Source organism: Staurois parvus, unplaced genomic scaffold (assembly GCF_062004578.1).
Source record: "Staurois parvus isolate SC_StPar_1 unplaced genomic scaffold, SC_StPar_1.0 ptg002171l, whole genome shotgun sequence".
NCBI lineage: Eukaryota > Metazoa > Chordata > Amphibia > Anura > Ranidae > Staurois > Staurois parvus.
In genome coordinates this window covers 78,681-105,331 of record NW_028319967.1, presented here as the reverse complement: position 1 = coordinate 105,331, position 26,651 = coordinate 78,681, and the positions used below count along the sequence as shown (strand labels likewise).

The 26,651-nt window shown below is 47.1% G+C and overlaps 1 protein-coding gene across 1 annotated transcript in view; it reads right to left on the bottom strand.

Moving 5' to 3' along the window:
- Positions 1-5,002: 5,002 nt before the first annotated feature.
- LOC149432297 (uncharacterized) overlaps positions 5,003-26,651 on the bottom strand; it is a 58,949-nt gene continuing 37,300 nt past the window's right edge. The window contains exons 17-25 of the mRNA XM_089665277.1: positions 25,289-25,547; positions 21,500-21,654; positions 16,971-17,018; positions 14,963-15,248; positions 14,652-14,806; positions 12,684-12,716; positions 9,381-9,413; positions 9,062-9,094; positions 5,003-5,669 (exon numbers count right to left, since the gene is read on the bottom strand). Of these exons, the coding sequence (XP_089521403.1) occupies positions 5,062-5,669; positions 9,062-9,094; positions 9,381-9,413; positions 12,684-12,716; positions 14,652-14,806; positions 14,963-15,248; positions 16,971-17,018; positions 21,500-21,654; positions 25,289-25,547 (1,610 nt within the window). The 3' untranslated portion in view covers positions 5,003-5,061. The remainder of the gene's footprint in view (positions 5,670-9,061; positions 9,095-9,380; positions 9,414-12,683; positions 12,717-14,651; positions 14,807-14,962; positions 15,249-16,970; positions 17,019-21,499; positions 21,655-25,288; positions 25,548-26,651) is intronic.

Below are 26,651 nucleotides of genomic sequence, written 5' to 3'. Positions count from 1 at the left end.
TTCCTTGTACTATACCGTCCAAAATAGGGACCAAAATAAAAACAAAAGCGGTCGGAGCCAAACATTGGGTGTTCAGAGCAAGTCTGAATTGTAGATATTGAAAAAAAAAAACCCATCTTTGACCCAAGTCGTAGTCCATACAGAGTTGTTGGTATGTTTTCAACACCCCATAGGAGTACAGTTGCTGCAAAGTAGTGATCCCCACACGTTTTATTTACAGGCGTACCTCGGTTTACATATTTAATGTGTTCTGCGGGACTTTTCGTACTGTGCAAATTGTAGCCTCCGTTTCCTGTTCTTAGATGACAGGAGTGGCACCCAGTGTGGTCTTCTGATGACAGGAGTGGCACCCAGTGTGGTCTTCTGATGACAGGAGTGGCACCCGGTGTGGTCTGATGACAGGAGTGGCACCCGGTGTGGTCTTCTGATGACAGGAGTGGCACCCAGTGTGGTCTTCTGATGACAGGAGTGGCACCCGGTGTGGTCTTCTGATGACAGGAGTGGCACCCAGTGTGGTCTTCTGATGACAGGAGTGGCACCCGGTGTGGTCTTCTGATGACAGGAGTGGCACCCAGTGTAGTCTTCTGATGGCAGAAGTGGCACCCGGTGTGGTCTTCTGATGACAGGAGTGGCACCCGGTGTGGTCTGATGACAGGAGTGGCACCCGGTTTGGTCTTCTGATGACAGGAGCGGCACCCAGTGTGGTCTTCTGATGACAGGAGTGGCACCCGGTGTGGTCTTCTGATGACAGGAGTGGCACCCAGTGTAGTCTTCTGATGGCAGAAGTGGCACCCGGTGTGGTCTTCTGATGACAGGAGTGGCACCCGGTGTGGTCTGATGACAGGAGTGGCACCTGGTGTGGTCTGCTGATGACAGGAGTGGCACCCGGTGTGGTCTTCTGCTGCTGTAGCCCATCTGCTTCAAAGTTGGACGTGTTGTGCATTCAGAGATGGGATTCTGCATACCTTGGGTGTAACGAGGGGTTATTGGAGTTACTGTTGCCTTTCTATCATCTGAAACCAGTCTGCCCATTCTCCTCTGACCTCTGACCTCAACAAGGCATTTTCCTCTACACAACTGCCACTCACTGGATATTTTCTCTTTTTCGGACCATTCTCTGTAAACCCTAGAGATGGCTGTGAGGGAAAATCCGAGTAGATCAGCAGTTTTTGAAATACTCAGACCGGCCCGTCTGGTGCCAACCACCATGCCACGTTCAAAGTCACTTCAATCCCCTTTCTTCCCCATTCTGATGCCCAGTTTGAACTTCAGCAAGTCGTCTTCACCATGTCCAGATGCCTAAATGCATGGAGTTGCTGCCACGTGATTGGCTGATTAGCAATTTGTGTTACCAAGCAATTTAACAGGTGGAACTAATAAAGTGTATATAATATATATACAGTGGGGATGGAAAGTTTGGGCACCCCAGCTAAAAATTTGTATTAATGTGCATAAAGAAGCCAAGGAAAGATGGAAAAATCTCCAAAAGGCATCAAATTACAGATTAGACATTCTTATAATATGTCAACAAAAGTTAGATTTTATTTCCATCATTTACACTTTCAAAATAACAGAAAACTAAAAAATGGCGTCTGCAAAAGTTTGGGCACCCTGCAGAGTTAATATCTTGTACTGCCCCCTTTGCCAAGCTGAGACCTGCCAGTGTCATGGATTGTTCTCAATCATCGTCTGGGAAGACCAGGTGATGTCAATCTCAAAGGTTTTAAATGCCCCGACTCATCTGACCTTGCCCCAACAATCAGCACCATGGGTTCTTCTAAGCAGTTGTCTAGAAAACTGAAACTGAAAATAGTTGACGCTCACAAAGCTGGACAAGGCTATAAGAAGCTAGCAAAGCGTTTTCAGATGTCAATATCCTCAGTTTGGAATGTAATTAAGAAATGGCAGTCATCAGGAACAGTGGAAGTTAAAGCAAGATCTGGAAGACCAAGAAAAATATCAGACAGAACAGCTCGCAGGATTGTGAGAAAAACAATTCAAAACCCACGTTTGACTGCACGATCCCTCCAGAAAGATCTGGCAGACACTGGAGTTGTGGTCACTATTCCACTATAAAGAGATACTTGTACAAATATGGTCTTCATGGAAGAGTCATCAGAAGAAAACCTCTTCTACGTCCTCACCACAAAAATCATCGTTTGAACTTTGCAAATGCACATATAGACAAGCCTGATGCATTTTGGAAACAAGTTCTGTGGACCGATGAGGTTAAAATTGAACTTTTTGGCCGGAATGAGCAAAGGTACGTTTGGAGAAGAAGGGGCACAGAATTTAATGAAAAGAACCTCTGTCCAACTGTGAAGCATGGGGTTGGATCAATCATGCTTTGGGGTTGTGTTGCAGCCAGTGGCACAGGGAACATCTCATGAGTAGAAGGAAAAATGGATTCAATAAAATTTCAGCAAATTTTGGATGGTAACTTGATGCCATCTGTGAAAAAGCTGAAGTTAAAGAGAGGATGGCTTCTACAAATGGATAATGATCCTAAACACACCTCGAAATCCACGGGGGATTACATCAAGAGGCGTAAACTGAAGGTTTTGCCATGGCCTTCACAATCTCCTGACCTCAACATCATTGAAAATCTATGGATAGACCTTAAAAGAGCAGTGCGTGACAGACAGCCCAGAAATCTCAAAGAACTGGAAGACTTTTGTAAGGAAGAATGGGCAAAGATACCTCAAACAAGAATTGAAAGACTCTTGGCTGGCTACAAAAAGCGTTTACAAGCCGTGATACTTGCCAAAGGGGGCAGTACAAGATATTAACTCTGCAGGGGGCCCAAACCTTTGCAGATGCCATTTTTTTGTTTTCTGTTATTTTGAAAGTGTAAATGATGGAAATAAAATCTAACTTTTGTTGACATATTATAAGAATGTCTAATCTGTAATTTGATGCCTTTTGGAGATTTTTCCATCTTTCCTTGGCTTCTTTATGCACATTAATACAAATTTTTAGCTGGGGTGCCCAAACTTTTGATCCCCACTGTATATTTGTTGTTTTTTTTACACATTTTATTTTTTTCTTACGTTATTGCTATTACAAGGGGCTAAGAAGTCTGCTATCTGATAGCATTGGGGTGGTGACAGGTCCTCTATATGGAGACATCAGGAGTCTATTAGACCTCCACTGGAGGCACAATTTGTGTTCATTTATAGGTCATCACTTCTGGTAAGAAGCTGGAGGGTCAATGTTGGATCACAGAGGATGTCATACTTCATGTGGCGTGTCATTATCACATGTTGATGCTATGCTGGCCCTTTTGGTCACATGACATATGGACGTGTTGGACTGATATTTCATTCACCTCAGTGATTTCATTTATTTTTTTGTTTTAATATAGTGCCACTGTTTTTTTACTTTCGTAATCTGTTGGTTGGAGGTTGTCATTCTGTGTTTATTATTTCAAATTATTATGAATATTTCTTGCACTTTTGTATACAATTACATTGTGGCGTCTTACGTAGAACAGCACCTAATCGTCTGGAAGAAACGGGTAAAAACCCGAAAAACACATCAACGGAGGGGGACACCTGTTCCTGCCTTTCCATGTTTCTATCTATTATATACCACCGTATTATACTGGATGGAACGTCAAAGATGTTCTATAGGTTTACCCTTTGGGCTCTTTTGTTAGGTCCTTCACCAGATATGTCCTACATGTGGAACTTTCAACGACTGGCACCAAACACTGAAAACAAAATCCTTTTCCCTGTTTGGTTATCTCAAAAAAATGTTACAAATAAAATTTATTATATGTTTTTATATTTTTGGGGTTTTTTTGTGGTACGTTGTAATTGGCCGGTGTTAATGTGATGGACTACTTTATCTCCATTAGTACTTTTTTGTCTCTACAAGTTCTAGAAGTGATCAAGACAGCGGTGTCAGGAGATCGGTAGATCCTCCAACGAATGTTTTAGGAAGGATTGGTAAGGTACTTTTTTGTCTCTACAAGTTCTAGAGGTGATCAAGACAGCGATATCAAGAGATCGGTAGATCCTCCAACAATTGTTTTAGGAAGGATTGGTAAGGTACGTTTTTGTCTCTACAAGTTCTAGAGGTGATCAAGACAGCGGTGTCAGGAGATCGGTAGATCCTCCAACGAATGTTTTAGGAAGGATTGGTAAGGTACTTTTTTGTCTCTACAAGTTCTAGAGGTGATCAAGACAGCGGTGTCAGGAGATCAGTAGATCCTCCAACTAATATTTTAGGAAAGATTAGTAAGGTACTTTTTTGTCTCTACAAGTTCTAGAGGTGATCAAGACAGCGGTGTCAGGAGATCGGTAGATCCTCCAACGAATGTTTTAGGAAGGATTGGTAAGGTACTTTTTTGTCTCTACAAGTTCTAGAGGTGATTAAGACAGCGATATCAAGAGATCAGTAGATCCTCCAACAGATGTTTTAGGAAGGATTGGTAAGGTACTTTTTTGTCTCTACAAGTTCTAGAGGTGATTAAGACAGCGATGTCAAGAGATCGGTAGATCCTCCAACAAATGTTTTAGGAAGGATTGGTAAGGTCTACACCCTCCAGTGGCCAGCTCCCTCTCTGGAATATTCACGGGATGGGTTTTCTCTTTTGCAATCAGCAGGAAGTCGATGTATCACTCAACCTATTCAATTCTTGAGGATCAGCAGGAGTATGACCCATCTATAAAAACAGATGTTCCAACATAGCATTGATAATGTAGATTATGTTGTAACTAGGGATGCACCAAGGAGCCGATACCGAGTACTCGTGAAAATACACCCTGAAATCTGATGGGGTGCCTCCAGGTTTCTTCAGGGGTGCCTTAGCAGAATGCCTAAACATTGCCCAGAAATTGTATGCAAGCCAGGGGTGGAGAAAAAGACACCTGTAACGATAGGCGACCTATGTAATTAAATATATAATTCTTGTGTTCTTGGTACCAGTAAATTCCGTTTATTTTTTTATTTTCTTAATTTAAAATGTTAAAAAAAAAAAGAATCGAGTAAGCCAAGGTGATTCAAGTCATTTTTTAATTCCGGACATATTAGGAGGTACAATGTCTCAGATAGATGTCAGACGGCCTCCACGATTTGCACGTTGCCTTTCTTAGAGAACGTCAGCTGGCTCCAGTCGAAGACGTTCCCTTTGGTCTTCTCCTTTCCTCTGAACATTGACCGCAAAGTCTTGAGTGACAGAACTTTATTCCACATGTTCAGGTCTTTGATTTTTCCCACAAAGCTTTGCGAGCCGTCGAAGTCGTGCCCAAGGGAGTCTTGGTCCTGGCCGAGCATGGCGATGCCTCCTGGTCGCACCTTGTGTCCCTTGCTATAAACCCTGTTGGCGTACCTTCTCCCGTTCACCCACACCTCGCTGCGCCCATACTTCGACTCCCACGTCAGGCAGATGTGTTGCCACTCTTTGCTCCTGTCCAGCGTTGGGAACATGAGGCCGTCTCCGCTCATGTAGAACCCCAGCTTCCCGGACTTTTCCAGCCACAAATTCAGCTCGTCGTAGAAGAGAGTGCGGTAAGAGAATAGGATGGTTTCTCTGTTTTTTGGAACATTTAAAGACACTTTCATGCTGAGGGTGAAGGCGTTTAATTTCAGCGGCAGGGCAGGGGACAAGTCGATGTAACTGCTGTTACTTTCTTCGGGGAACAGGAAGTATTTTCCTGTAAGATCTGAAAAAGGAAAGGAAGTATTGGGTTAAAATTGGTCAAAAGGATGCAACCAAAAAAACTATGATAGGGGTCTATTGAAAAAAGTATGCATATGGCCTCAGGGCCGTGGATAAGGGGGTACCACCAGTCCTCCTGTACGGGGCCCAGGCAGCTGTGTAAATTGGATGTGGGCAGGAAGGATGATCAGCATGGTGGGGGAGGGGCAAGTACTGGAACTGATCCCCTGTGTGGCTCCCTCTGCAGAGGCTGAAAGCTTGCTTCTTCTCCTCTCTCTCCCACTGGCTTTTAGCTGCTGCAGAGGGAGCCATACAGGGGATCTGTTCCAGTAATTGCCTCCTGACACACCCATCACCCTCCCTGTGCACCATACATTTCCATCTGCTGCCACCACCCCTGCAGTGTTGCCAACTTCCCTCCTCTCCTTCCCACCGGCAGCTGCAAGCACACAACAGGATCATCAGGATGGAGAGCGGAAGGAAGGGTCTGGTAAATATGTCACATTTGCCAAGCCCATTCCTTTCCTGAATGAACACAATGAATGATCGGTAAAAATCACTCATTATGTTCATTCATAATTGAAGCTTAGTAAACTTTTTTTTTTGTGGGGAGGAGAGGGCTTGTAAGGTTGGCTGTATGGGGCACCGTGGTTTGGGGGGCCTTGTCAGGTTGGCTATATGGGGCCCCGTGGTGTGGGGGGCCTTGTCAGGTTGGCTGTATGGGGCACCGTGGTGTGGGGGGCCTTGTCAGGTTGGCTGTATGGGGCACCGTGGTGTGGGGGGCCTTGTCAGGTTGGCTGTATGGGGCACCGTGGTGTGGGGGGCCTTGTCAGGTTGGCTGTATGGGGCCCCGTGGTGTGGGGGGCCTTGTCAGGTTGGGTGTATGGGGCCCCGTGGTGTGGGGGGCCTTGTCAGGTTGGCTGTATGGGGCACTGTGGTTTGGGGGGCCTTGTCAGGTTGGCTGTATGGGGCACCGTGGTGTGGGGGGCCTTGTCAGGTTGGCTATATGGGGCACCGTGGTGTGGGGGGCCTTGTCAGGTTGGCTGTATGGGGCCCCGTGGTGTGGGGGGCCTTGTAAGGTTGGCTGTATGGGGCACTGTGGTTTGGGGGGCCTTGTCAGGTTGGCTGTATGGGGCACCGTGGTGTGGTGGGCCTTGTCAGGTTGGCTGTATGGGGCCCCGTGGTGTGGGGGGCCTTGTAAGGTTGGCTGTATGGGGCACCGTGGTTTGGGGGGCCTTGTCAGGTTGGTTGTATGGGGCCCCGTGGTTTCAATGGACTTTGTGCAGGATGTCATGGGGATGCCCTCTTAGTGAAAGCTACAATCCAAAGGAAGCGCCAAACAAACGTCCAAGAATCCAAGAAAATTCAGTGATAAAATTGATTCATAGCAAAATAGAGCCAACGTGTTTCGGGGGGCCCCTTCATTAGGGCTTAGGAATTCTGACTGCGCTGAAATGGACTCAGGTGAGCAGATACCAAATAAAACTGCACTGTGATTCGCTGATTGGAAAGTTTCAGGGAGGAAGGTTACGCCTGTGTTGGTGAATGCAGCAATGGACTGACCCCAACTCTAACCCTAACCCTATATCACTGACTGCCCACTGCTGGGACCATATCCAAAAGGGAAGAAGACCCTGGTCTTCATGTAGACTGAAGTTGCACCCAAGGGGTGGGCAGGAGGGGCAGCCGCCCAGGGTAGAGAGATAGGGGAGGGCGCCCCCTCACTGTGCACAAGGTCCACATCAATGGCTGACAACCAGTAGGCTGCAGCTTCATGTCTGCTCTGACAGCTACTGCTGTCACGTTGTGCTCCAACATACCAGCTCTCCAGCCACAGCTGACACAAGAACAAACCACGCATGTGCAGCTACCTTCCAGCTACGTAAGGAAGCAAGCGTTTGGCCACGAATGGGCAGTGTGTACTCCATGCCAACCATAAACAGCCAGAGCAAGGGTCAAAGAATAGGCACAAGGTGGTATACCCATTCTACGGCATGTGTTGGGGGGGGGGGGCACAGTTTTGCATCCTTGCCCTGAGCACTGGACAATACTGTCCCAGTACTGGCCACACCAAGGTATAGCCATCTAGATATAGATTTGTCCCAAGATAAAACTGCATTACAAAGTTCACACGCTTCGGGGGTCTGAGGACACCCCCTTCATCGGGGCTTGAAATGAAAGACAACATATACTGGACTGATGCAAAATATACATTTGTTTTTGGACCAAACTGGTAAAAAGAAGAGTCTGTCATCAGCTGCCGAAGGACTCAAACAAATACATGTTTTGTATCAGTCATGAATACCTTTTATTTACAGGGATGCTCTCTCTCCTTCCCTCTCCCCCCCCTCTCTCTCTCCCTCTCTCTCCCTTCCCCTCTCTCTCCCTCCCCTCTCCCCCCCTCTCTCTTCCCCCCCTCTCTCTCTCCCCCCCCTCTCCCTCTTTCTCTGCCCTCTTTCCCCTCCATCTCCCCCCTCTCTCTCGTCCCACCTCCCCTTTCTCTCCCTCCCTCCCCTCCCCATATCTCCCCCCTCTCTCTCCCTCCCCTTTCTCCCTCTATCACTCTCCCTCCCCTCCCCCCCCCTCTCTCACTCTCCCTCCCTCTCTCCCTCTCTCTCCCCTCTCTCTGTGCCCTCTCCCCCTCTCTCTCTCTCTCTCCTCCCCCCCTCTCTCACTCTCCCTCCTTCCCCTCCCCCTCTCTCACCCCCCCTCTCCCCCTCTCTCTCCCTCCCCTTTGCCTCTCTCACTCTCCCTCCCTCTCCATCTCTCTCCCCTCTCTCTGTGCCCTCTCCCCCTCCCTCTCTCTCTCCTCCCCCCTCTCCCCCTCCCCCCCTCTCTCTCTCTAGCACCTATACCGATGGAGGCTTTTCAGGTACCGTAGTTTGGTGGCGTTCCGAGGGCGTACACAATTTTAAAACGTCACATGTTTGGTATCTACTTACACGGCATAACATCCATCTTTTACATGTTACCGAAAATTGGGTGTCGTGTTTTTGCGCATTAAAATTCACGAAATCGTGAATTTTTTCAGAAAATTTGCTTCTGGAAAAAAAACACTGCACAAATATCATGTGACATATGAATAGGCAACGACCACCATTTTATTCTCTAGGGCAGAGGTCACCAAACGTTTTATACAAAGAGACAGTTTATTGTTCTTCAGACTTTAGGGGGGGCTGGTGGCAGTGGATGAAATAGTGCTCCAAGGGTCAGTTAAAGAAAACGGCCGTATCTGGCCCCCGGGCCACAGTTTGGAGACCACTGCTTGAAAATATATATATAATGTTTGGGGATTCTAAGTAGTTTTCTAGCAAAAAAAATGATGCTTTTTACATGTAGGAGAAAGGTCAGAATTGGGGCGGACTGGAAGGTGTTAAAGTAACTGAAAAAACATACCAGATGCTATCGATTTTTCAGACTCTTCACTGCCTGGGAGAAAGATGTAAAAGTAAAAATAGGTAAGGAATAATGAGCCGGTGGACACACGGGGCAGGTTTACATTTTCTAAATATAACTTAAAATTTGTGCCGGATCCTATGGGTAAAAGTCCTGCAGCTTCTCCAACATTACATAAAACACACTCAATGACAAACAAAAATGATAATAAATTCTCCAATCATTCTAATATTCTACCCATAGGGGCCATCAATATCAGTCAGTTATGTTTATCAAATGAACTACAACTTAAAACTGAACGAAAATTGGAAAAACTTACCTGGAGCTACTGCGGCTTGAGGTTCCGAGGCAACTTAACAAAAAACAGAAAACATTTGTCTTCATCACCGAAAACCTACCCAGAAAACATTCTATCTTACAAGCACCCAGGGCAGGTACATAGATCTGTACATGGTCAGGATGGAGGACATAGATCTGTACATGGTCAGGATGGAGGACATAGATCTGTACATGGTCAGGATGGAGGACATAGATCTGTACATGGTCAGGATGGAGGACATAGATCTGTACATGGTCAGGATGGAGGACATACAGTCATGGCCGAAATTGTTGGCACCCTTGATATTTCTCCAGGAAATCATGTATTTCTCACGAAACGTATTGCATTAACACATGTTTTGCTATACACATGTTTATTCCCTTTGTGTGTATTGGGACAAAACAAAAAAAGGGAGGAAAGAAAGCAAATTCGACATAATGTCACACAAACCTCCAAAAATGGGCTGGACAAAAGTATTGGCACCCTTTCACAACTGCGGATAAATAAGAATGTTACAAGCATGTGATGCTCCTGTAAACTCACCTGGGGCAAGTAACAGGTGTGGGCAATATAGAAATCACACCTGAAAGCAGATAAAAAGGAGAGACGTTCACTTAACCTTTGCATTGTGTGTCTGTCTGTGCCACACTAAGCATGGACAACAGAAAGAGGAGACGAGAACTGTCTGAGGACCTGAGAACCAAAATTGTGGCAAAATATCAACAATCTCAAGGTTACAAGTCCATCTCCAGAGAACTAGATTTGCCTTTGTCCACAGTGCGCAACATTATCAAGAAGTTTGCAACCCATGGCACTGTAGCTAATCTCCCTGGTCGTGGACGGATGAGGAAAATTGATGAAAGATTGCAACGCAGAATAGTCCGGATGGTGGATAAGCAGCCCCAAACATGTTCCAAAGACATTCAAGCTGTCCTGCAGGCTCAGGGAGCATCAGTGTCAGCGCGAACTATCCGTCGACATTTAAATGAAATGAAACGCTATGGCAGGAGACCCAGGAGGACCCCACTGCTGACACAGAGACATAAAAAAGCAAGACTACAGTTTGCCAAAATGTACTTGAGTAAGCCAAAAGCCTTCTGGGAAAACGTCTTGTGGACAGATGAGACCAAGATAGAGCTTTTCGGTAAAGCACATCATTCTACTGTTTACCGAAAACGGAATGAGGCCTACAAAGAACAAAACACAGTACCTACGGTAAAATATGGTGGAGGTTCAATGATGTTTTGGGGTTGTTTTGCTGCCTCTGGCACTGGGTGCCTTGACTGTGTGCAAGGCATCATGAAATCTGAGGATTACCAAAGGATTTTGGGTCGCACTGTAGGGCCCAGTGTCAGAAAGCTGGGTTTGCGTCCAAGATCCTGGGTCTTCCAGCAGGACAATGACCCCAAACATACGTCAAAAAGCACTCAGAAATGGATGGCAAAGAAGCGCTGGAGAGTTCTGAAGTGGCCAGCAATGAGCCCAGATCTAAATCCCATTGAACACCTGTGGAGAGATCTTAAAATTGCTGTTGGGAAAAGGTGTCCTTCCAATAAGAGAGACCTGGAGCTGTTTGCAAAGGAAGAGTGGTCCAAAATTCCGGGTGAGAGGTGTCAGAAGCTTATTGATGGTTATAGGAAGCGACTGATTTCAGTTATGTTTTCCAAAGGGTGTGCAACCAAATATTAAGTTAAGGGTGCCAATACTTTTGTCCAGCCCATTTTTGGGGTTTTGTGTGACATTATGTCATATTTGCTTTTCTGCCTCTGTTTTATATTTGTTCCAATACATACAAAGGGAATAAACATGTGTATAGCAAAACATGTGTTAATGCAATACCTTTTTTGTGTGAAATACTTGATTTTCAGGAAAAATATCAAGGGTGCCAACAATTTCGGCCATGACTGTAGATCTGTACATAGTCAGGATGGAGGACATAGATCTGTACATAGTCAGGATGGAGGATATAGATCTGTACATGGTCAGGATGGCAGAACATAGATCTATACATGGTCAGGATGGAGGACATAGATCTGTACATGGTCAGGATGGAGGACATAGATCTGTACATGGTCAGGATGGAGGACATAGATCTATACATGGTCAGAATGGAGGGCATAGATCTGTACATGGTCAGGATGGCAGAACATAGATCTGTACATGGTCAGGATGGAGGACATAGATCTATACATGGTCAGGATGGAGGACATAGATCAGTACATGGTCAGGATATATGTCCTCCAACCTGACCATGTACAGATCTATGTCCTCCAACCTGACCATGTACAGATCTATGTCCTCCAACCTGACCATGTACAGATCTATGTCCTCCATCCCGACCATGTACAGATCTATGTCCTCCATCCCGACCATGTACAGATCTATGTCCCCCATCCTGTCCATGTACAGATATATTGTATATCCTCCATCCTGACTATGTACAGATCTATGTCCTCCATCCTGACCATGTACAGATATATTGTATATCCTCCATCCTGACCACGTACAGATCTATGTCCTCCATCCCGACCATGTACAGATCTATGTCCTCCATCCTGACCATGTACAGATATATTGTATATCCTCCATCCTGACCACATACAGATCTATGTCCTCCATCCTGACCACGTACAGATCTATGTCCTCCATCCTGACCACGTACAGATCTATGTCCTCCATCCTGACCACGTACAGATCTATGTCCTCCATCCTGACCACGTACAGATCTATGTCCTCCATCCTGACCACGTACAGATCTATGTCCTCCATCCTGACCACGTACAGATCTTTGTCCTCCATCCTGACCACGTACAGATCTATGTCCTCCATCCTGACCACGTACAGATCTATGTCCTCCATCCTGACCACGAACAGATCTATGTCCTCCATCCTGACCACGAACAGATCTATGTCCTCCATCCTGACCATTACATATCTATGTCCTCCATCATGACCATATACAGATATATGTCCTCCATCCTGACCATGTACAAATCTATGTCTTTCATCCTGACCATGTACATATCTATGTCCTCCATCCTGACCATGTATAGATATATGTTCTCCATCCTTACTATGTACATATCTATGTCCTCCATCCTGACCATGACAGATCTATATCCTCCATCCTGACCATGTACAGATCTATGTCCTCCAACTTGACCATGTACAGATGACAAACAAAAATGATAATAAATTCTCCAATCATTCTAATATTCTACCCATAGGGGCCATCAATAGCAGTCAGTTATGTTTATCAAATGAACTACAACTTAGAACTGAACAAAAATTAGAAAAACTTACCTGGAGCTTCTGTGGCTTGAGGTTCCGAGACAACTAAACAAAAAACAGAAAACATACAGATTTATATCCTCCATCCTGACCATGTACAGATCTATGTCCTCCATCCTGACCATGTACAGATCTATGTCCTCCATCCTGACCATGTACAGATCTATGTCCTCCATCCTGACCATGTACAGATCTATGTCCTCCATCCTGATCATGTACAGATATATGTCCTCCATCCTGATCATGTACAGATATATGTCCTCCATCCTGGCCATGTACAGATCTATGTCCTCCATCCTGACCATGTACATATCTATGTCCTCCATCCTGACCATGTACAGATCTATGTCCTCCATCCTGACCATGTACAGATCTATGTCCTCCATCCTGACCATGTACAGATCTATGTCCTCCATCCTGACCATGTACAGATCTATGTCCTCCATCCTGACCATGTACATATCTATGTCCTCCATCCTGACCATTACATATCTATGTCCTCCATCCTGACCATTACATATTTATGTCCTCCATCATGACCATATACAGATATATGTCCTCCATCCTGACCATGTACAAATCTATGTCTTTCATCCTGACCATGTACATATCTATGTCCTCCATCCTGACCATGTATAGATATATGTTCTCCATCCTTACTATGTACATATCTATGTCCTCCATCCTGACCATGACAGATCTATATCCTCCATCCTGACCATGTACAGATCTATGTCCTCCATCCTGACCATGTACAGATCTATGTCTTCCATCCTGACCATTACATATCTATGTCCTCCATCCTGACCATTACATATCTATGTCCTCCATCCTGACCATTACATATCTATGTCCTCCATCCTGACCATTACATATTTATGTCCTCCATCATGACCATATACAGATATATGTCCTCCATCCTGACCATGTACAAATCTATGTCTTTCATGCTGACCATGTACATATCTATGTCCTCCATCCTGACCATGTATAGATATATGTTCTCCATCCTTACTATGTACATATCTATGTCCTCCATCCTGACCATGACAGATCTATATCCTCCATCCTGACCATGTACAGATCTATGTCCTCCATCCTGACCATGTACAGATCTATGTCTTCCATCCTGACCATGTACAAATCTATGTCCTCCAACTTGACCATGTACAGATCTATGTCCTCCTTCCTGACCATGTACAGATCTATGTCCTCCTTCCTGACCATGTACAGAGATTTTTCCTCCATCCTGACCATGTACAGATCTATGTCCTCCATCCTGACCACGTACATATCTATGTCTTCCATCCTGACCACGTACAGATCTATGTCCTTCATCCTGACCATGTACATATCTATGTCCTCCATCATGACCATGTACAGATATACAGTATGTCCTCCATCCTGACCATGTACAGAGATTTGTCCTCCATCCTGACCATGTACAGATCTATGTCCTCCATCATGACCATGTACAGATATACAGTATGTCCTCCATCCTGACCATGTACAGAGATTTGTCCTCCATCCTGACCATGTACAGATCTATGTCCTCCATCATGACCATGTACAGATATACAGTATGTCCTCCAGCCTGACCATGTACAGAGATTTGTCCTCCATCTTGACCATGTACATATCTATGTCCTCCATCCTGACCACGTACAGATCTATGTCCTCCATCCTGACCACGTACAGATCTATGTCCTCCATCCTGACCACGTACAGATCTATGTCCTCCATCCTGACCACGTACAGATCTATGTTCTCCTTTGTTTTTTGGGGCCCTTATCAGTTATAAACACAATTTCCATACTTCCATATAAAATGCATTATCCTGTCTGCCTGTTATAAATTAAAGTATCCCAACCTCCCCCATCCCTCAAAAACCAATGAATCAGCTGACTTTTTAGACACAGGCGCACAATATTTGAAACAAAACACTTCTTTAGAATGATAAAAGTAACGCTCTGTACATACCTTGCTGAGCAACAGGTTCCCCAAATACTTGGACTTCACAGAGGGTTAAGTATTTTTTTTCATTGGGCAAATGAATGGAAACGTACTGGCCCTCCATTCCTCTGCAGTTAAAGGCCATTGTCTCCCCATAATTCATTTTGAATATTGTTTCGCATCTGCAAGATGAAATAAAGTGAACCTGTCATGATGGGAGCTGCAGCTACTCACCTGATTTAGAAGCTACATGTTGGGTTGTTGTCCTCCTTCTCTGGAGCTCCTCTCTGCACACTGCAGGTTGATGGGTTCAGTGATTGTTCTACAATATTACCTACCTGGGGTTGCCGATTCCTCCCTTGTCTGTAGAATTTCCAATACGGATCTCAGCACCATTAATTCTCTCTCGACAGCAGTCACCACGATTGGTGATGGCCACGGATTGGATGCGATGGGGGGATTTCAAATTCACTTTCCACCAGGGGTTCTTGTCATACTTAGTGTGAGTGCACTGATGGAGCATGGAATTACTCTGCAGGGATCCATCAATGGCTCTTCCCGGGTGATCTCGGGGGCTGTAAAAGGATGACTGGGAGGGAAGGCCTCTTAGAGCCACATTCTTCACTGTTGGATATATAAAAATCCTTAGAATTTACCTCGATTCTTCTCCCTCTCCTCGACTCTCCATCTTCCTCTCCCTCTCTATTGTCCTTTCCCTCTCCTTTCCTCTCATCTCCCTCTCCTCTCCTCTGCTCTCCTCTCCATCTTTCACTCCTCTCCCTCTCCTTTCCATCATCCTCTCCCTCTCCTTTCCTCTCCTCTCCATTTTCCTCTCATCTCCCTCTTCCCTCCCTCACCATCTTCCTTTCCTCTCCTCTCTATTTTTCTCTCCCTCTCCTCTCCATCATCCTCTCCTCTCAATCTTCCTCTCCTCTCCATCTTCCTCTCCTTTCCATAGTCCTCTCCCTCTCCTTTCCTTTCCTCTCCATTTTCCTCTCATCTCCCTCTTCCCTCACCTCTCCATCTTTCTCTCCCTCTCCATCTTCCTCTCCTTTCTAATTTTTCTCTCCCTCTTCTCTCCATCTTCCTCTCCTCACCTCTCCATCTTCCTCTCTATTTTTGTCTTCCTCTCCTCTCCATCTTCCTCTCCTCTCTATCTTCCTCTCATCTCCATCTCCCTCTCATCTCCCTCTCCTTTCTTCTCCACTCCTCTCCATCTTCCTCTTCTTTATTCTCCCTCTCTTCTCCTCTCCATCATCCTCTCTCTCTATTTTTTCCTATCCTCTCCTCTCCCTCTTCCCTCTCCATCTTCCTCACCTCTCCTCTGCTCACCTCTCCATCTTTCACTCCTCTCCCTCTCCTTTCCATCATCCTCTCCCTCTCCTTTCCTCTCCTCTCCATTTTCCTCTCATCTCCCTCTTCCCTCCCTCACCATCTTCCTTTCCTCTCCTCTCCTCTCTATTTTTCTCTCACTCTCCTCTCCATCTTCCTCTCCTCTCCATCTTTCACTCCTCTCCCTGTCCTTTCCATAGTCCTCTCCCTCTCCTTTCCATAGTCCTCTCCCTCTCCTTTCCATAGTCCTCTCCCTCTCCTTTCCATAGTCCTCTCCCTCTCCTTTCCATAGTCCTCTCCCTCTCCTCTCCCTCTCCTCTCCATTTTCCTCTCATCTCCCTCTTCCCTCACCTCTCCATCTTTCTCTCCTCTCCTTTCTATTTTTCTCTCCCTCTTCTCTCAATCTTCCTCTCCTCACCTATCCATCTTCCTCTACATTTTTGTCTTCCTCTCCTCTCCTCTCCATCTTCCTCTCCTTTCCATCTTCCTCTCCTCTCTATCTTCCTCTCATCTCCATCTCCCTCTCCTTTCTTCTCCACTCCTCTCCATCTTCCTCTTCTTTCTTCTCCCTCTCTTCTCCTCTCCATCATCCTCTCTCTCTATTTTTTCCTATCCTCTCCTCTCCCTCTACCTGTCCTCTTCTTCATCCTCTTCCCTGTCCTATCCCTCTTCCTCTCCCCCCCCATCCCCATATCTCTCCTTTGCTATCTTTTCTATCTCTTTCTCTCCCTCTCCATCTTCCTCTCCTTTCCTCTCCCTCTCTTCTCCTCTCCATCATCCTCTCTCTCTAATTTTTCCTATCCTCTCCTCTCCCTCTACCTGTCCTCTTCCTCTTCTTCATCATCTTCCCTATCCTTTTCCTCTTCCTCTCCCCCCCTCCCCATATCTCTCATTTGCTATCTTTTCTATCTCTTTCCCTCTCCTCTCTCATTGACTCTCCAAGCATTTGCTCCCCCTCCCCCTCTCATTCTCTGTTCTTTTGTCGGTAATTCCAATATATTGGATGACCTTTACCTCCATGATGTTGTTTCTGGAGCTCGAGATCCCCGTTCCAACCTTCGCCTGAGAATGAATTACAGAAATAAAGATTAGTGATTGTAAAGTCATTTTTTAAAAAATAGCAAACCGGCTATACTCATCTGCAGACCGATCCTCCTCGTTTTGGGTCCCCCGCTGGCACTCCTGGCTTATCTTCTTCTCGGGTCCCCCCGCTGGCGCTCCTGGCTTATCTTCTTCTCGGGTCCCCCCGCTGGCGCTCCTGACTTATCTTCTTCTCGGGTCCCCCGCTGGCGCTCCTGGCTTATCTTCTTCTTGGGTCCCCCGCTGGCGCTCCTGGCTTATCTTCTTCTCGGGTCCCCCGCTGGCGCTCCTGGCTTATTTTCTTCTCGGGTCCCCCGCTGGCGCTCCTGATTTATCTTCTTTTCGGGTCCCCCGCTGGCGCTCCTGGCTTATCTTCTCGGGTCCCCTGCTGGCGCTCCTGACTTATCTTCTTCTCGGGTCCCCCGCTGGCGCTCCTGACTTATCTTCTTTTCGGGTCCCCCGCTGGCGCTCCTGGCTTATCTTCTCGGGTCCCCCGCTGGCACTCCCGACTTATCTTCTTCTCGGGTCCCCCGCTGGCACTCCTGACTTATCTTCTTCTCGGGTCCCCCGCTGGCGCTCCCGACTTATCTTCTTCTCGGGTCCCCCCGCTGGCACTCCTGGCTTATCTTCTTCTCGGGTCCCCCGCTGGCGCTCCTGACTTATCTTCTTCTCGGGTCCCCCGCTGGCGCTCCTGACTTATCTTCTTCTCGGGTCCCCCGCTGGCGCTCCTGGCTTATCTTCTCGGGTCCCCCGCTGGCGCTCCTGACTTATCTTCTTCTCGGGTCCCCCGCTGGCGCTCCTGACTTATCTTCTTCTCGGGTCCCCCGCTGGCGCTCCTGGCTTATCTTCTCGGGTCCCCCGCTGGCGCTCCTGACTTATCTTCTTCTCGGGTCCCCCGCTGGCGCTCCTGACTTATCTTCTTCTCGGGTCCCCCGCTGCCGCTCCTGACTTATCTTCTTCTCGGGTCCCCCGCTGGCGCTCCTGACTTATCTTCTTCTCGGGTCCCCCGCTGGCGCTCCTGACTTATCTTCTTCTCGGGTCCCCCGCTGGCGCTCCTGACTTATCTTCTTCTCGGGTCCCCCGCTGGCGCTCCTGACTTATCTTCTTCTCGGGTCCCCCGCTGGCGCTCCTGGCTTATCTTCTTCTCGGGTCCCCCGCTGGCGCTCCTGACTTATCTTCTTCTCGGGTCCCCCGCTGGCGCTCCTGACTTATCTTCTTCTCGGGTCCCCCGCTGGCGCTCCTGACTTATCTTCTTCTCGGGTCCCCCGCTGGCGCTCCTGACTTATCTTCTTCTCGGGTCCCCCGCTGGCGCTCCTGACTTATCTTCTTCTCGGGTCCCCCGCTGGCGCTCCTGACTTATCTTCTTCTCGGGTCCCCCGCTGGCGCTCCTGACTTATCTTCTTCTCGGGTCCCCCGCTGGCGCTCCTGACTTATCTTCTTCTCGGGTCCCCCGCTGGCGCTCCTGGCTTATCTTCTTCTCGGGTCCCCCGCTGGCGCTCCTGACTTATCTTCTTTTCGGGTCCCCCGCTGGCGCTCCTGGCTTATCTTCTCGGGTCCCCTGCTGGCGCTCCTGGCTTATCTTCTCGGGTCCCCTGCTGGCACTCCTGGCTTATCTTCTTCTCGGGTCCCCCGCTGGCGCTCCTGGCTTATCTTCTTCTCGGGTCCCCCGCTGGCGCTCCTGGCTTATCTTCTTCTCGGGTCCCCCGCTGGCGTTCCTGGCTTATCTTCTTCTCGGGTCCCCCGCTGGCGTTCCTGACTTATCTTCTTCTCGGGTCCCCCGCTGGCGCTCCTGACTTATCTTCTTCTCGGTGTGACTCCATAAGAAGCCGCTTCCTATGGTGGCCATCCTGTTAGCTCAGTTCTAACCTGACAGATAACCCCACTGTGCCAGCAACTGACGAGTTTCGAGGGCGTGCCCCCTTCTTCAGAGTTAGGCCTACACGAGGGGGCTCTACATATGGAGAGGAGCTACAAAGTCTAGTAATGGATTGGATGAGGTGGAAGAGAAATAATAACTGTCAATGTGACCTCCTATGATGAGAATACATTGTTGTCTACAGCCAGAGATTGTTACATCTGTCTGGGTGGGGGTTGGTCAAGACTGAATAGTAAGTTGGTATCAGTGAAAAGAATAATGTCCCATCGTTGGTATCAGTGGGAGAAATAGTACCCTATTGTTGGTGTTAGTGGGAGGAATAGTGCCCCATCATTGGTGTCAGTGGGAGGAATAGTGCCCCATCATTGGTGTCAGTGGGAGGAATAGTGCCCCATCATTGGTGTCAGTGGGAGGAATAGTGCCCCATCATTGGTGTCAGTGGGAGGAATAGTACCCCATCATTGGTGTCAGTGGGAGGAATAGTGCCCCATCATTGGTGTCAGTGGGAGGAATAGTGCCCCATCATTGGTGTCAGTGGGGGGAATAGTACCCTATTGTTGGTGTTAGTGGGAGGAATAGTGCTCCATCATTGGTGTCAGTAGGAGGAATAGTGCCTATCATTGGTGTCAGTGGAAGGAATAGTGCTCCATCATTGATGTCAGTAGGAGGAATAGTGTCCCATCATTGGTGTCAGTGGGAGGAATAGTGCCCCATCATTGGTATCAGTGGAAGGAATAGTGCCCCATCATTGGTGTCAGTGGGAGGAATAGTGCCCCATCATTGGTGTCAGTGGGAGGAATAGTGCCCCATCATTGGTGTCAGTAGGAGGAATAGTACCCCATCATTGGTGTCAGTGGGAGGAATAGTGCCTCATCATTGGTGTCAGTGGGAGGAATAGTGCCTCATCATTGGTGTTAGTGGGAGGAATAGTGCCCCATCATTGGTATCAGTAGGAGGAATAGTGCCTCATCATTGGTGTCAGTGGGAGGAATAGTGCCCCATCATTGGTGTCAGTGGGAGGAATAGTGCCCCATCATTGGTGTCAGTGGGGGGAATAGTGCCCCATCATTGGTGTCAGTGGGAGGAATAGTGCCCCATCATTGGTGTCAGTGGGAGGAATAGTGCCCCATCATTGGTGTCAGTGGGAGGAATAGTGCCCCATCATTGGTGTCAGTGGGAGGAATAGTGCCCCATCATTGGTATCAGTGGGAGGAATAGTGCCCCATCATTGGTATCAGTAGGAGGAATAGTGCCCCATCATTGGTGTCAGTGGGAGGAATAGTTCCCATCATTGGTGTCAGTGCGAGGAATAGTGCCCCATCATTGGTATCAGTGGGAGGAATAGTGCCTCATCATTGGTGTCAGTGGGAGGAATAGTGCCCCATCATTGGTGTCAGTGGAATAGTATCCCATCATTGGTGTCAGTGGGAGGAATAGTGCCCCATCATTGGTGTCAGTGGGAGGAATAGTTCCCATCATTGGTGTCAGTGGGAGGAATAGTGCCCCATCATTGGTATCAGTGGGAGGAATAGTGCCTCATCATTGGTGTCAGTGGGAGGAATAGTGCCCCATCATTGGTGTCAGTGGAATAGTATCCCATCATTGGTGTCAGTGGGAGGAATAGTGCCCCATCATTGGTGTCAGTGGGAGGAATAGTGCCCCATCATTGGTATCAGTAGGAGGAATAGTGCCCCATCATTGGTGTCAGTGGGAGGAATAGTGCCTCATCATTGGTGTCAGTGGGAGGAATAGTGCCCCATCATTGGTGTCAGTGGGAGGAATAGTGCCCCATCATTGGTATCAGTAGGAGGAATAGTGCCTCATCATTGGTGTCAGTGGGAGGAATAGTGCCCCATCATTGGTGTCAGTGGAATAGTATCCCATCATTGGTGTCAGTGGGAGGAATAGTGCCCCATCATTGGTGTCAGTGGGAGGAATAGTGCCCCATCATTGGTATCAGTGGGAGGAATAGTGCCCCATCATTGGTGTCAGTGGGAGGAATAGTGCCCCATCATTGGTGTCAGTGGGAGGAATAGTGCCCCATCATTGGTGTCAGTGGGAGGAATAGTGCCCCATCATTGGTGTCAGTGGGAGGAATAGTGCCCCATCATTGGTATCAGTGGGAGGAATAGTGCCCCATCATTGGTGTCAGTGGGAGGAATAGTGCCCCATCATTGGTGTCAGTGGGAGGAATAGTGTCCCATCATTGGTATCAGTGGGAGGAATAGTGCCCCTTCATTGGTGTCAGTGGGAGGAATAGTGTCCCATCATTGGTATCAGTGGGAGGAATAGTGCCTCATCATTGGTGTCAGTGGGAGGAATAGTGCCCCATCATTGGTGTCAGTGGGAGGAATAGTGCCCCATCATTGGTGTCAGTGGGAGGAATAGTGCCCCATTGCAGGAGTCAGGAGGAGGAATGGTCCCCCCAGGACCGGATAAAGGCAAGCAAAGGGCTGCATTTGACCCATGGGCCGCAGTTTGGAGACCACTGATGGAAAGGTAAGAATGGCTCGGCTCCACGGATGGTGTAGAGGAGTGAGACTACAACTGGTTAAACAATCCTTAGAGGGAATACAGTAAATCTTACTCGGGGTATCGATGTGAAGACCGAACACTTGAACTTCACACAGTTCCAGGCGTGTCTCCTTGTCCGGGATGACGATATTGATGTATCGGCCCTCCATCCCGTCACAGTTAAACGAGAAGGTTTCTCCGGGGCCGATGGATGACACCGTCCCACACCTGCATGATAAGGAGGGCAATGATGGTGATTCCGGGATTTATATGAACATTTCTGTCTTCAATGTATAGATCTGATGTATCGCTCAAAAAGACAACGATCGCTTTGTACTGTACATCTTATTTCGGCTGCCTTTTTTTTTTGTCATCTGTTGACTTTGCCCGCCCCTAAAACCATTGTAATACACGTCAACCAATCAGAAAAGCAGAGTTTTCAGTGTTGGTGGAGGCCAGGGGGGTGCTAGTGGTGGTGGGGGCCAGGGGGGTGCTAGTGGTGGTGGGGGCCAGGGGGGTGATAGTGGTGGTGGGGGCCAGGGGGGTGCTAGTGGTGTTGGGGCCAGGGGGGTGCTAGTGGTGGGGGGCACTCAATTTTAGCGTTGCCTAGAGCGGCACAAGAGAAAAATACCCCACTGCCGGTACATCCTCTTCTTAATTATTGTTTACCCACCTAACCACTTAGGACGTAACTACATGTTCCATCACCCTTAGGACGTACCTACACGTTCCATCACCCTTAGGACGTACCTGCACATTCCATCACCACTTAGGACGTACCTACATGTTCCATCACCCTTAGGACGTACCTACACGTTCCATCACCCTTAGGACGTACCTACACGTTCCATCACCCTTAGGACGTACCTGCACGTTCCATCACCACTTAGGACGTACCTACACGTTCCATCACCCTTAGGACGTACCTGCACGTTCCATCACCACTTAGGACGTACCTACACGTTCCATCACCCTTAGGACGTACCTACACGTTCCATCACCCTTAGGACGTACCTACACGTTCCATCACCCTTAGGACGTACCTACACGTTCCATCACCCTTAGGACGTACCTACACGTTCCATCACCCTTAGGACGTACCTGCACGTTCCATCACCACTTAGGACGTACCTACACGTTCCATCACCCTTAGGACGTACCTACACGTTCCATCACCCTTAGGACGTACCTACACGTTCCATCACCCTTAGGACGTACCTGCACGTTCCATCACCCTTAGGACGTACCTGCACGTTCCATCACCCTTAGGACGTACCTGCACGTTCCATCACCCTTAGGACGTACCTGCACGTTCCATCACCCTTAGGACGTACCTACATGTTCCATCACCCTTAGGACGTACCTACATGTTCCATCACCCTTAGGACGTACCTACATGTTCCATCACCCTTAGGACGTACCTACATGTTCCATCACCCTTAGGACGTACCTACATGTTCTATCACCCTTAGGACATACCTGTACATTCCATCACCCTTAGAACATACCTACATGTTCTATCACCCTTAGAATGTACCTACACGTTCTACCACCCTTAGGACATACCTACATGTTCTATCACCCTTAGGATGTACCTACACGTTCTACCACCCTTAGGACGTACCTGCATGTTCCATCACCCTTAGGACGTACCTGCACATTCCATCACCCTTAGGATGTACCTACATGTTCTATCACCCTTAGGACATACCTGCACATTCCATCACCCTTAGAACATACCTGCACATTCCATCACCCTTAGGATGTACCTGCACGTTCTACCACCTGTAGGATGTACCTGCACGTTCCATCACCCCTAGGACGTACCTGCACGTTCTATCACCCTTAGGATGTACCTGCACATTCTATCACCCTTAGGATGTACCTGCACGTTCTATCACCCTTAGGATGAACCTGCACGTTCTATCACCCTTAGGATGTACCTGCACGTTCTATCACCCTTAGGATGTACCTGCACGTTCTATCACCCTTAGGTTGTACCTGCACGTTCTATCACCCTTAGGATGTACCTGCACGTTCTATCACCCTTAGGATGTACCTGCACGTTCTATCACCCTTAGGATGTACCTGCACGTTCTATCACCCTTAGGATGTACCTGCACGTTCTACCACCCTTAGGATGTACCTGCACGTTCTACCACCCTTAGGACGTACCTGCACGTTCTATCACCCTTAGGATGTACCTACACATTCTCGTCCTAGTTATTATTTCCCCACTTCACCGCTTAGGTCGTAGCTGTACATCTTCAGGTTGAACAGGTTCTACATGGCTACATTTATCCTAGCCTCAAAATTTGTGGTCGGCGATGGGCTTTCCTGTAGAAGTGATCCAAGCAGCTCTACAGCCACTGGATCACTTCCACATGCCATGGAAGGGGCCCCCTTTCCCAACGCCACTCTCTACCCATCATGGAGCCCAGTACCACTACGACCTGTCTGTCAGGCATCTACCTAAAGAGGAAATGCGCGCACATCTGTACCCGCCCCTCCTCTCTGACATCAGAACCCAGAAGCAATGAGAATTTCATCTCTTACAGTTTTGGTTTGTTCCCCGTTGTAAAGCATCTGATCCAACCAATTTCTGTTCGATCAGAAGCTTTTGAGAGCAGAGGAGAGATCAGGGGTCTAATAGAGTGGCTAAAGTTCCACCGGGCGTTGTGGTGGGCTGCCTTGGTAATAAAAGGGTCATGCGTGGTTTCTTTTTCATTCGTTGTGGTGGGCTGCCTTGGCAATAAAAGGGTCATATATGGGTTTTTTTCATTTGTTGTGGTGGGCTGCCTTTGAAATAAAAGGGTCATACATGGGTTTTTTTTCATTCGTTGTGGTGGGCTGCCTTGGTAATAAAAGGGTCATGCATGGGGTTTTTTGCATTCGTTGTGGTGGGCTGCCTTTGAAAAAAAACCCATGCATGACCCTTTTATTACGAAGGCAGCCCACCACAACAAATGAAAAAAAACCCCATATATGACCCTTTTAGTACCAAGGCAGCCCACCACAACAAATGAAAAAAAAAAACCATGCATGACCCTTTTATTACGAAGGCAGCCCAACACAACGAATGAAAAAAACCCCATGCATGACCCTTTTATTACCAAGGCAGCCCACCACAACGAATGAAAAAAAACATGTATGACCCTTTTATTACCAAGGCAGCCCACCACAAAAAATTAAAAAAAACCCATATATGACCCTTTTATTACAAAGGCAGCCCACCACAACAAATTAAAAAAAAAACCCATGCATGACCCTTTTATTACCAAGGCAGCCCACCACAACGAATGAAAAAAAACTATGACCCTTTTATTATGAAGGCAGACCACCACAACGAATGAAAAAAAACCATGTATGACCTTTTTATTACCTTTGTTGTGGTGGGCTGCTTTGGTAATAAAAGGGTCATATATGGGTTTTTTTCGTTCGTTGTGGTGGGCTGCCTTGGTAATAAAAGGATCATATATGGTGTTTTTTTCATTCGTTATGGTGGGCTGCCTTTGAAAAAAAACCCATGCAAGACCCTTTTATGACCAAGGCAGCCCACCACAACGAATGAAAAAACCCATGCATGACCAAGGCAGCCCACCACAACGAATGAAAAAACAAACATGCTTGACCCTTTTACGACCAAGGCAGCCCACCATAACGAATGAAAAAAACCCATGCATGACCCTTTTATTACCTTTGTTGTGGTGGGCTGCTTTGGTAATAAAAGGGTCATACATGGGGTTTTTTTTTTCATTCGATGTGGTGTGTTGGCAGCACTTGGTGCAAATGACCTGTAGGGTCTCATGGGCACCTTTGAGTTCCATAGCTAACATAAGTAGGGATTAAACGTGAGGCGTACACTGGGTTCTTCTTCCAGGCCGTAGCAGAGGTTCCTACATGGATCTCGGCTCCATCAAGGCTTCCGGATTCGGAGTTCTTCCTGCTGGTCAATGCCACGAAGAAGACTTTGTGGGTTGATTTCAGGTCCAGAAGCCACCAGGGGTTACTCTCCACCGTGGTCTGAGTACAGGTGGATAGGTCGCCATCGGTGGCTTTGCTGGAGTCACCTCCATCCGTGGTCAGTTGGGAGGTCTTACCATTAGGCGCTATGTTAGGTGCTGAAGAAGATACACAACATCCAAAATTATTATTGCGGTAATCGTTATTATCATCTGAAACGTTAAAGGAAAATTCCAATCTAAGAATACAAAAGGAAACAACGGATTTCTGAAACGTTTATCCAAAAACAAAACTATTTGCTAAAACCCAGTCAAGATTTTATTGCTCCATAATTCATCATCAATTCAGGAGCATTGGACGGCTCAACCAGTATTAAAAAGATACATCGGGTTCAGCTTGGACTTCAGTAGGTGTTCCCACAGGGGAAAGTGAAAAGAAAGAAAATAATTCATTTGAAATAAAAATTATTTAAAATTTTGTTATAAATTCAATTCAAACAGATGAGATATACAAATGAATGCGACAGAAAATAACCTCCTACCAAAGTCAGCCTAAACAGTGTTTGCATACTTATTTAAAAACAAAATTACAAGAACAGATTAATACACAAAAATAACTTTTATAAAAAATATTATAAAAAAAAAAAAGCTAAAGAAAAATAATTTTTTTAAATTAAAAAAATGTATATAAATTAAGTATAAATTATATTTATATATATGGGGCAGCACAGTGGCTAAATGGTTAGCACTTCTGCCTGGCAGCACTAGGGTCATTGGTTCGAATCCCAGCCACGGCACCACCTGCCTGGAGTTTGCATCCTCTCCCTGTGCCTGCGTGGGTACTCCGGTTTCCTCCCACACTCCAAAGACATAATGGTAGGTTAATTAGCTCCTGTCTAAATTGGCCCTAGTATGTGTATGTATGAATGTGAGTTAGGGACCTTAGATTGCACGCTCCTCAGGGGCGGGGACTGATGTGAATGTACAATATATATGGACATTGCTGTGTACATTGATGGCGCTATATAAGTACCTGAAATAAATATATACACAGTGAAGGAAATGTGTATTTGCTCTCCGGCTGATGGTGAATGTTCGCCCCTCACACAGAAATGATCGGTCTAACAATGGAATGTTCGTCCTTCACACAGAAATGATCGGTCTAACAATGGAATGTTCGCCCCTCACACAGAAATGATCGGTCTAACAATGGAATGTTCGCCCCTCACACAGAAATGATCGGTCTAACAATGGAATGTTCGC